Below are 10488 nucleotides of genomic sequence, written 5' to 3'. Positions count from 1 at the left end.
CTTTCTCTCCATATCTGACTTCTTTAGTGCTGTTTTGAAATGATTCTCTGCTACACCGCAGAGCTCCGGGTCTGCTGGCTCAGCCAGACCTTTGGTACTGACTCACTGTATATCTGTAGGCAAATTCTGTTTCCTTGGGCCTCTATGTCCAACCAAGGAAGGAAGGTGGCCTAAGGACTTGAAGCTCCCGCCTTCCCCCCGGGGTGGGGGCATCAGGCGAAATAGGCGTAGAAGAAGATGTTGACACACATGAGGAAGATGGCGTTGAAATTACACACGCGGGTCCAGAAAGCACGTTTCTGGGGTGTTTGGCTGTCGCCTAGGGGAGGTTGAGATAGGACAGTGAGGGATGCAGGCTACACTTGGGTGTCTATACCTTTAGCCCCAGCCTGGGGAGGGGAGAAAAGCAATGCCAGGCTTGCTCACTTACCTGCTTTTGTTCCTAAGGACAGGTTTGGAGCCAGAGTCCACCAGGTGAGGTTTTCAATCTGCAGGGAAGAGGTACAGGACATATGGCAGGATAGAGTGGCCCCGGAGAGGGTGCCAGTCAGTTAAAGGAAGAAGTTACAAAGATAAAGGTCTGGGCAACGAAGGGTTAGGAGTCAGCGGTGAGAATGATTGGAGTCAGAGAGAGAGACAGAGACCTGGGTGTGAGTAGAGTCGGGAATCCGTCAGAGACAGGTCGGGAATGGGGCCTGCAGTCACTAGGGTCGGGAGACAGGGCCGCCTCACCTGTCTTTGCTGAGGCGGCGGGCTCAGCAGGCTCCCAGCGGCCACACCAGCACAGGTGAGGAGGAAGAGAGCAATGGCAAAGTGCAAGTAGTGTGCATTTCGGAGAAGGGCTGGCCGAGTGTCTGCCTGGCCGCAGGGGGGCTCCGGGTGCAGGAATTCCAGGACCAGCCTCAGGGCGCCCAGCAGCAGCCCCGCCATCAGGCCCCAGAAGGCCCCCTGAGGAAAGCGGAGACAGACGAACATCTCAAAGGACTCGCAGGGCACCCTTAAGGGTACCCCAAGGGACCTGTCTGTGCCACCTACCCGCTCATTGGCCCTCCGCCAGAAGATGCCCAGGACGAAGATGGCGGTGACAGGGGGCGCCAGCGAGCTGGTCACTGACTGCATGTAGATGAACAGCTGTCCGCTGTTGGAGCCCTGCAGGACGGGGATCCAGGCCACGCTCACGCCGACGAGCACCACGATGACCAGCCTGCGGGCGGCAGCGGCCAGCCCTGCCTCAGCTCTGCACCTCCCCTGCTCCCCCAAACCTGCCTCTGGTTCCCTCTGCCCGGCTCAGCTCTGGCCACCAGGAACCAAGAGCTCCTGCTCCTTCCTCTGCCACGACTCCCTGCCAGTCGCTCGGCTCTGCTCCTGCCTTCTCCTCTCTGTCTGCCCCCTCTGCAGGCACGCACATGCTTGGGTCCTGCAGTGTTTTCCTGAGCAATTCAGGCCTATGGGGACTGTGAATGACATAGTGGCCCTGGCGTCTGGGCCAGCCTAGTGGGACTTAGACCGCTCGCGGATTGTCTTCCTTCTTGGCGAAAACTGCACCATCCCAGCCAGCACATCCTTGGCTCTCGGCCCTCAGCCCTTGGCGGTTGACCCCCAACCTACCCACTAGCGACCCAGGGGTGCTTCGCTCCTCCAAAGACCTTGTTGGAGGCTCGCGGTGCTTTGGGGGCTGGCCTTGCAAAACAGATCCACCAGGGGCAGTGTGGGTCTGCGGGCCTTGGGGGAAACCCCGAGAGACTAAATATCCTAAACTCCTTAGATAATGAGTTTATTATCCTTAGAGGCAAAGGTGGAGCCCCTCTTCTAGAGCCGGAATCCCACTTGGCTGAGTCCTCTCCTGGAGTGGGCGACCACGACCACGGCATGCAAGACTGAGGGCTGTGTGCAGGTGGGTGGGTCCTCCCCTGGCCTCTCCTCCTGGCCAGGCCGGAGGCAGAGGGTGGCAGGAGGAGGAGGTGCCCCTTTGATTGAGGCTAATTAACCCTTAGACTGGCGCACAGCTGGGCGCGGCGTCTTCAAAGCCAGGTGGCCTCCACCGACACGCCCTCCAGCCCGAGGGTCTAGCAGCTCCTGGGCCTGGTGTGAAGAGTCTCGCCTCCCGCCATCTGCTCAAGCCAGGCTCCTAGATGAGCAGGCCTCTTCCTACAACAGCCTCCAGGGGGCGCGCACACACCCACTCTCTCCCAGGTGGCTGTCGGGGGAGGAAGGGCCTCTGAGACCTCCACGTTGCCCGGCTGGACATAGAACCAAGGCAGGGGGGACAGCAGGGAGGGGAGTAAAGGAGGGGTCATCACTGTGGATTCACAACACACCAACTCGTCTGCCTGTGACAGCTCTCTTGGCTTACAGTGAAAACAGGTATGAAGAGCCTGTTTCTGGGAGGCCAATGAGACAAGAAGCATGAGGGCCACAGGCCAGGCTACTAGGGCTACCACATCCTCAGGCCAGAGAATGGGGCACCCATTTTGGGACAGGGAGGTGTCCAGAGCAGGGCCTAGGAGGTGGGAGTCTGAAGGGACTTCTTTCAAGGAAAAAGCTGTCTCTCAGAGGGACTAGCCTCTGGTCACACAGCAGCCTCAGGGAGGCAGGAGCATACAGGTGGTCAGGAGTCACGTGACCCGGGCTGGTAGATAAGAACTTGCACTACTACAAAGGCCAGAGGCTCGCTGCCTGAGGATGAGCTCATGACATCCCAGTTCCCAGGCAGGTCCCAACAGGGCTCTTCCCACAGAAGCCAGCTGCTGGGAGAGCCCCTGCCCCAGGCCTGGCAGCCCCGCTCCAGGAAGAAGGCTGCAGTTAGCCCTTGATAGCGGGAAGAGAGCAGGCACACTAGGAGACCACTCTCCAATGCTCTGGACAATACCCTTCCCCCCACCCTACCCCCACACAGCCAAGCACTTGGGTAGGGCAGAAGTGTCCTGCAGAGGGCCCAGAAGAAACTGCGGGTCTTCAGAACATCCAGGATGTTGGCCGCCTGAGACTAGGGGCATCCTTGTGGCCTGGGTGTGGCCGATTTGAGAATTAGTTCTGGGATCCATTCAGGGGAGCTGGAGCAAACCAGAAGGCTCAGAAAGATCTCTGGCGTAGCCGGGGAAGCACAGCTTCTGGCCTCTTCCCTCCTTTCTCTGCTTAGCAAAATTCTACACATCCTTTAAAATCCCAAGTCTGGTGAGGACTCCACAGGCAGTTAGTCAGTAGCTCTGAAGAAGCCCCTCCCCGCCCCTCCCATACCTTCCCACCAGCAGCAGCTCCCGCTCTCCTGCGCAGGGCCGCAAGCGCCTCCAGATGTCCATCGTGAAGAGTGTGCTGCTGCTGTTAAAGATGGAGGTCAGCGACGACATGAGTGCAGCCATCATTACGGCTATCATCAGCCCTCGAAGACCTGAGGGCAGAACAGGGTCCCCCCGCTGTGACCCTGCGCTGCTGGGGAGGGGGTGAGGAGGGGGGTGGCAAACTGATGATACTGGAAGTGAGCGGGGACTCCAAGGACAGCCTACGGCTAGGGCTGTGGGAGACTTCTGAAAGGGCTGTGAAGCCTGAATTCCGAAGTAATTACCCAATGGCAGGGCAGGCTGTTCTCAGCCCCGGTGTCTACCTTTCGCAGAGCCTGAGCTGACAAAGCATTTTTTTCCTGCCCTGGCTTCCCTGGAGGGAGGAGGATCCAGTATGCCAGAAAGTGGGGAGCCCAAGACAGCTTCAGAGACAGAGGCAGAATGGTGGGGCGTGGGAAGAAGCAAGGGACCCTTGGCAGGTAGGTCACACCTGGGCAGACAGTGGCCTACTCTCCGGAGCTCCCTTCAACCCCACTTCCTGTACATAGCAAGTCCCAGCAGGCTTGGTGGATTCCTTCCCCTGTCTCTGGGAAAGAGCCTTGGTGGAGGTGAGGGCGTGAGAAATCCACCCTATTTCCTGTGCATGAAGGGTCCCCAGCCTGGCAAGGCAGTGTTTTGGGGAGTCAGGGGCTACAAAGGGCCCCAGGGGCTGTGGTGCTCAGGCTGATCACCTTCTGTGTGTCCCCTCCTCTACAGCACACAGACTCCTTGCCTCTACCTTCCACTCCTAGAAAGGGTGGTGATACAGCCTGACCTCACTTCTACAGTGTGACCTCTAGGCATCCCATGACCTGCTCGGCTCCCTACTCAGGCTGACTAGGATGGCGCACAAAGGAAAGTGGGTTAAGACATGGCTCCCCCAAACATTTCTCTACCTTCCTTGGTGTTTGGGAGGTGGGTTGGTGCTTGTTGCACCCATTTCTCAGGCAGGGAGTTCAAGACCTGGGAAAGGCTGGAGGCCCAACAAGTGTGTGCCAGTGCAAGGCTGAGTCCTTGGCTCAGTCTGGGAGGCACAGCCTGGGGTGGGAGTCCACAGTGTGGCCAGGCCCTGTGCCAGGCAGTGTCCCTGTGTCATTAGGCTTAATCCTGGCAACAGCTCTCAGGATGGGTAGACTCATTATCCCCAATTTATACATGAGGACATCGGGCTCCAAGGAGAGAAGGGATGTGTGCCAAATAACTCCATTGGCACATAGCAGAGCCAAGGTCTGTTCCCAGTATGTGTACCCACATCTGGGGTTGGCCCTATGGGCAGGAAGGAGGGAGGCAAGGAGGAGCCTCAGCATCCAGATGAGGCAAGACTGTAGGGCTCAGAGAGCCAGGCTTACGGTGAGACTTCCTCCAGCCCTACACCATTGCCTCTGCTTGCAAACCTCCTTGGCTGGGGAACTCACCACCCAATACCAGATTAGCAGGGCTACCACAAGAACCACAAGGAAAGCCTAACCCTGCCCCATGGCTCTTCTTACTGGCAACAATAGTCTTTGGGAGCTCATTCTTGTAAATATGGGTGCTGAGGTTCCTGGACTCCTGATCTCAAAGGAATAAGCAGTGGACTTCAGCTTGTGTGTGTCATCCTGGGCCTCAGTTTCCCCATATGAGAAGGTAGTGATAAAACGGTCAAGACATGGCAGTAGGTAGCCTTTCTCCAGAGGTAATATGCATGGTCGGGTCTGTGGCAGCTGACATGCTTGTGACCTTGCAAGGTCACACCTCACTTATCTCTTTTTTTTAAAAGATTGATTGATTTTATGTGTATGTATATTTTCTCTCATGGGTTTATGTGTATCACATGCATGTGCAGGGGCTCTCAGTGGCCAGTAGAGAGGGTCAGATCCACTGGAGCTGGAGTTACAGGTTAGCCTCCATATGGGTATTGGAAACCAAACCCCGGGATCCTCCACAAGAGCAGCAAGTGCTCTTCTTAACCACCAAATCATCCTTCCATCCCTAGGTTCCCCATCTTTAAATGAAGATGAGCCCAGCCGAGCAGCCTGGGGAAGAAGAAAGAGCTGAAACATGGGGCGCCTGGGTTTTTACTTATGGTCACTTCTGGCTGGCCAGCTGGATGGCACAGGGACTCCATACAGGATCCGGAGCAGATTCCCCACAGCTCCAACCCTCGCTCAACAGGATCTTTCAACTGTATATGACATGGGGACTCACCTATGGGCATCAGCTCCATGACCAGCTTTGGGTAGGCAATGTTGGAACAGCCAATCTCAGCCCCACAGGCCCGCAGACACTCGGATGGTACCACACAGCCCACGTCATCTGTGAGAAATAATGCCTGTGTGCGTTGTGCGCGCACACACACACACACACACACACACTCACTCACTCACACACACACATACAGGCCAGACTAGCCTGAGCGGCTGGCTTGGTGGCCCCTCTGAGTCCTTGCCTCAGTTTCCCAGAGTTAGTTCCTGGGGCTCTCATCCCCGGTTGTTCTCTCTGCTGATGCCCCTCTTGCTAGCCTTCATATTGATTGCTATTCTCAACAGCAGGGGTTACTGCTGTTATGTTGTGCCTATGACTCTGTGCAGGGGTTTGTCCCCTCTATGCCCGCCCACCCAACGCCAGCTCAGCCACTCTCCTTAAGATGGGAAGGAGAAGCAGGAGAGCAGAGGCCTGCACCATGCCCACTCAGCAGCTTGTCACCCATAACCTCTGTCCCACACCCCAGCTCCAGGACCATCTTACCTGCTTGTGCTTCTGTGCACACACCCTGCGCTTGAATGCCTCCATACCTCTGCAGACACAGGCCCTCCTCCCTGTGCGGCCACTGTCCTATGAACACCCTCGGCCACCTTTGTTTACCTCCTGCTCCTCCTCTGAGGCTCCTGACTGCCCCCACCTGTCCATCTGCCCAGAGCTCCTGAGGCCCAGGATTAGTTCCTGTTGTTTGTTTACTATGCCACCTTCTTCCATGCCCTGGAGCACCCCAAGGGCAGACACCAGTTTGAATCATCCCAAATTCCAGGCATCGCCCAGCCTAGGGCTGGTCCCAGAGGAGACAGTCTGAACTTTTGCTGAATGAAAGGATGAGTAAGTGAGAGGAGGGAGGAAGGAGGAAAGACTGAGGAGGAGAAGGGAGAAAGGTTCTCAGGAAGAGCCCCTCGCAGTTCTGGCACTTTCTCCTGCCTCCTAACCCAGGGAGTTTTATAGCACCGAAGAAGAAATAATTGCCTGAGACACACCGACCGACCCAGAACAGAGCCTGAGACTCTGTGGAAGGCTCCTGAGACCTCAGGGGCCTGGGACTCAGATTTGCATCCTGGCCCAGCTCTGCCGGTTCTGCCACTGGAGGACCCAACCCTCCTGGGAGGAAGGGACAGCATCCCAGCACATAATGACTCTTAAAGCCAGGTGAGGAGATTCCCCCAAGTTCACTGCGCCTAACCCAGACGCCTCACATGAGCTCTGTCTGCTTCTGGACAGCTGGGCTGGACAGCAGCCCAGGCAGACAGATCACCAAGACAGCCAGCTCTGGGGCAGTTGGAGCCAGCAAGGGTTCTGGCTTCTGTAGTCAGGGGGCTCTTGCTAGGCTCTGGCTTTACCAGGGTACCTGTCCATCCTGCAAGGTGCCATACCAGAGCCTGGAACTACCCCCACAACCCCTTTCCCCATGGCCAAGTCCAGCTTGGTTCCTGGGCACAGGATGTCATATCCCTACCGACCCTTCCATCTACCAGTCTGCCCATGGCCTATCCTGATCAACATCCTGGAAGCTGCCCCCATACTCCACAGGGACTCACAAGGCTGGGACTGTGCCAAGCCGTGACCCCTGGACCACCTTCATTCCCCAAAGCAGGCGGCGCACAGGTGTTCGTGGCAGCTCTGAACCTCTGCATCTGTCGTAACCTTTCCCTCCCCAGACACCCAAGGAACCCAAACTCATTCTTCTGAGCTCACAGATGTTTGGCTTCTCCAGGTCTGGTAGCAATATCCTCCTCAGCACCACTGTTAGCCTGCTCCCCATCACATTATGTGAAGGGGTCCCTGGGAGAATCCTGGGTTTCAGTCACGCCTAGCACAGCCATCATATGGCAAATGCTGCCTAACTTTTTTGACAGACTGAAGGACCTTCTGCTAGGGAAGCTGCCAGATGCACTCGGTGCCTTAAACGGTAACCAAGACCCTCACTGCTTCCCACCAGGCACATCCCAGCCTATCTGGGGAACCAGCCCCGATGCTGATGCTGTCTGGCCAGTAGGTGCTGGGAAAAGGCAGACTGGCCCCAGCTGAGAGTGGGTTTCCCCAGACCCTTGCTGTATGATGCTGAGTGATCCTTTAATGTCTTGAAGGCTGTTTCCTCCCATATAAGACAAAAAAAAAAAACTTAACCTCAACTATCAAACCTTCTGTAAACTTAGCTTAGAACTGGTCATAGATTTTAATGTGAGATATTAACAAGTGATCAAACTTTTGAGGCCTAGATCAAAACTTCTTTGACACTGCAGGGAAAGCATGATCTGTGACTAGTAAAACTGATGAAGTGGCACCATCAAAGTGTACATCCTTGGCTCAACGTGATACCTATAAAGAGGATGAGGAGACATGCAGCAGACCGGGAGCAACCACACACCCTCCACATGGAGAACAAAGGGTGCTAGAAACTCAGCAACAGAAGGGAAGCCATTAAGAAATGGGCAAAGCAGGCTGGAGAGATGGCTCAGAGGTTAAGAGCACTGGCTGTTCTTCCAAAGGTCCTGAGTTCAGTTCCCAGCAACCACATGGAGGCTCACAACCATCTATAATGAGATCTGGTACCCTCTTCTGGCCTGCAGGTGTACATGCGACAGAACACTGAACACATAATAAATAAATAAATCTTAAAAAAAAAAAAGAAAGAAAAAGAAATGGGAGAAGCTACAAACAGAACCTTACTGAAGAGCACACACAGAAGGCACGCAAACGCCTGAGATAATCAATGACTGTCCTGGCTAGTTTTATGTCAACTTGACACAGCTGGAATCACGTGAGAAGAGGAAACAGCCACGGAGAAAATGTCTCTCCATAAGATCAGGCTGTAGACAAGCCTGCAGGGCGTTTTCTTAAGCAGTGATTGATGCAGGAATGGTGAGGCCAGCCCTGGGCTGGTGGGTTTGTGTTCTGTAAGAGCGCAGGCTGAGAAAACTACGGAGAGCAAGACAGCCCACAGCACTCTTCCGTGGCCTCTGCTTCGTTCCTGCTCTCAGGTCCTTGCCTTGAGGCCCTGCCCTGACTTTCCTGGAGAATGGACTGTTACTGTATAAAACAAGCCCTTTTCGTTCCCATGCTATTTGTCCTGGTGTTTCTTCAGAGCAACGGAAACCCCCTGCCGAGACAACAACAAAAGCCATCAAGAGTACAGCCCAATAAGACTCCTGAGGAGAGAGTGCTTGCCTGCCACATGAAAGGCTAGGCTCCATCCCTGGCACTGCAAAATAAAGAAGTAATCACGGTAAATTCCCATACAGGGCCAGAGAGATGGCTCAGCGGCTAAGAGCGCTGTCTGCCCTTCCAGACGTCCTGAGCTCAATTCCCAGCAACCACGTGGTGGCTCACAACCATCTATAATGTGATCTGATGACCTCTCCTGGCAGGTGAAGAGCACATTAAAAAAAAAAAAAAAAAAGACATTTAATTTAGCTGGGCATGGTGGGTCATGCCTGTAATCCCAGCACTAGGGGAGGCAGAGGCAGGCAGATCTCTGTGAGTTCAAGGCCAGCCTGGTCTACAGATGGAGTCCAGGACAGTCAAGGCTGCACAGATCCTATACAGGTATGCAAATGCGTGTGTTGGCTGGATGGAAGACATTCACATTGTTGGTAAGGCTAGAAGATGGCCTGGGGTTCTAGACTGCACTCTGGGAGTTTGTTAATGACACTGCCATTTCCACAGGACCAGGAGAAAATAGCAGCCAGAGTTGGGGCAGGAACCTGGTTGTTTTAGTTCTAATGAGCAAAGTCTCCACAGTGTCACAATTCTGCTATTCCTAGTTGGCCTCAAACCTGCAATCCCGTAATCCTCCTGCCCCAGCATTCCAAGTCCGGGGATTACAAGTGTGCACATCTTGACGGTAATAGTTGTTACATAAATCCATACATGTGACAAGGCTATACACCACTGCCACCACCCCAGCACACAAAAACACACTCAGATACTGGTGAGATCAGATGCACTCTGTGCATAGCACCAAAGAGCTTTCTGGCCAAGACAATCATATCAGATGACATAGTGCTGCCAAAGGTACTAAGAGCTTCCCGGTCACTTTTTACAACTTGTGATTTGACCAAGAGTGGGTGTCCAGCCAGAGGGCCGGTTCCTTCACGAAGCCAGGGACTCTGCAGTGGGAAGAACGAGAGGAAAAACTGAGGGCCACCACTGACCTTCTCTGCTCCTTGGCATATGGGAGGTGAGGGGGGTGGTTCAGGTGTTGGGGCAAGGTGGGTGGGCAGTGGTGGGGAAGGGTGCCAAGCAGGAGCAGGTATGGAACCACAGTGTTGACATGGTGTAAGGCCCGATGTGGATGAGGGCCAAGGGTTAGGGGTGAAGGGCTTGGGCCTGGGGACCAATGCTGAGCATCCCAAGGGTGCTAAGTAGGCCTGGGAGGCAGTGGATGCAGGGTAAGGAGGCCTCACAGGAAATTGGGCAGTGACAACGTGTCTGGAGGGGTACAAGGATACCCTAAGCCAGTCCTCAGTAAAGGAAGGGTCCCCTAGGACTCAAACCAGCTCCACCTTGGCCCAGAGCTGGTGGGTAGGCTGAAAAGACCGCAGGACTGGCTTGGTGCCCCCGAGCAACAAGCTTCAGGAAGGAGCCGTTTGTCTGCAGGACCTAACAGGCTTCGCCAACCTGCACCTGACACGCTGCCCTCAGATGGGGAAAGCATGCTCTCCATCACTGGGGGACACCTAGCCAAGAGCTGAGTCTGAGCACAGCTTGATCCTCTTCAGCCTTCTCTGCCGCAGGGCTCAGGCATGGGGTGTGCACAAGGTCGTGACAGGTGTGATCCCAGCAGGCCTCAGTGTTCCGGACTTATCTGGGCCTGCTCTGTGCACACGGAGTGTGGACACGGGCCTCAGCTCAGCCCACGACCCAAGCTTCCGTCTACAACTGGACAGCTGAGCATCCCACCTGCGAGTCAGAACTGGGTTAGGGC

At 55.2% G+C, this 10488-nt stretch overlaps 1 protein-coding gene across 1 annotated transcript in view; it reads right to left on the bottom strand.

Annotated features, from left to right (window-relative positions):
• Position 1: 1 nt before the first annotated feature.
• The window catches only part of Slc5a10 (solute carrier family 5 member 10), a 47296-nt gene continuing 36809 nt past the window's right edge, over positions 2-10488 (bottom strand). The window contains exons 10-15 of the mRNA XM_021639181.2: positions 5505-5612; positions 3238-3388; positions 1036-1204; positions 733-948; positions 431-488; positions 2-319 (exon numbers count right to left, since the gene is read on the bottom strand). Coding sequence (XP_021494856.2) covers positions 213-319; positions 431-488; positions 733-948; positions 1036-1204; positions 3238-3388; positions 5505-5612 — 809 coding nt within the window. The 3' untranslated portion in view covers positions 2-212. The remainder of the gene's footprint in view (positions 320-430; positions 489-732; positions 949-1035; positions 1205-3237; positions 3389-5504; positions 5613-10488) is intronic.

This window comes from Meriones unguiculatus, chromosome 11 (assembly GCF_030254825.1).
Source record: "Meriones unguiculatus strain TT.TT164.6M chromosome 11, Bangor_MerUng_6.1, whole genome shotgun sequence".
Lineage (NCBI taxonomy): Eukaryota > Metazoa > Chordata > Mammalia > Rodentia > Muridae > Meriones > Meriones unguiculatus.
Note: the sequence above shows the minus strand (reverse complement) of the source record. Positions and strands in the feature narration are given on the sequence as shown.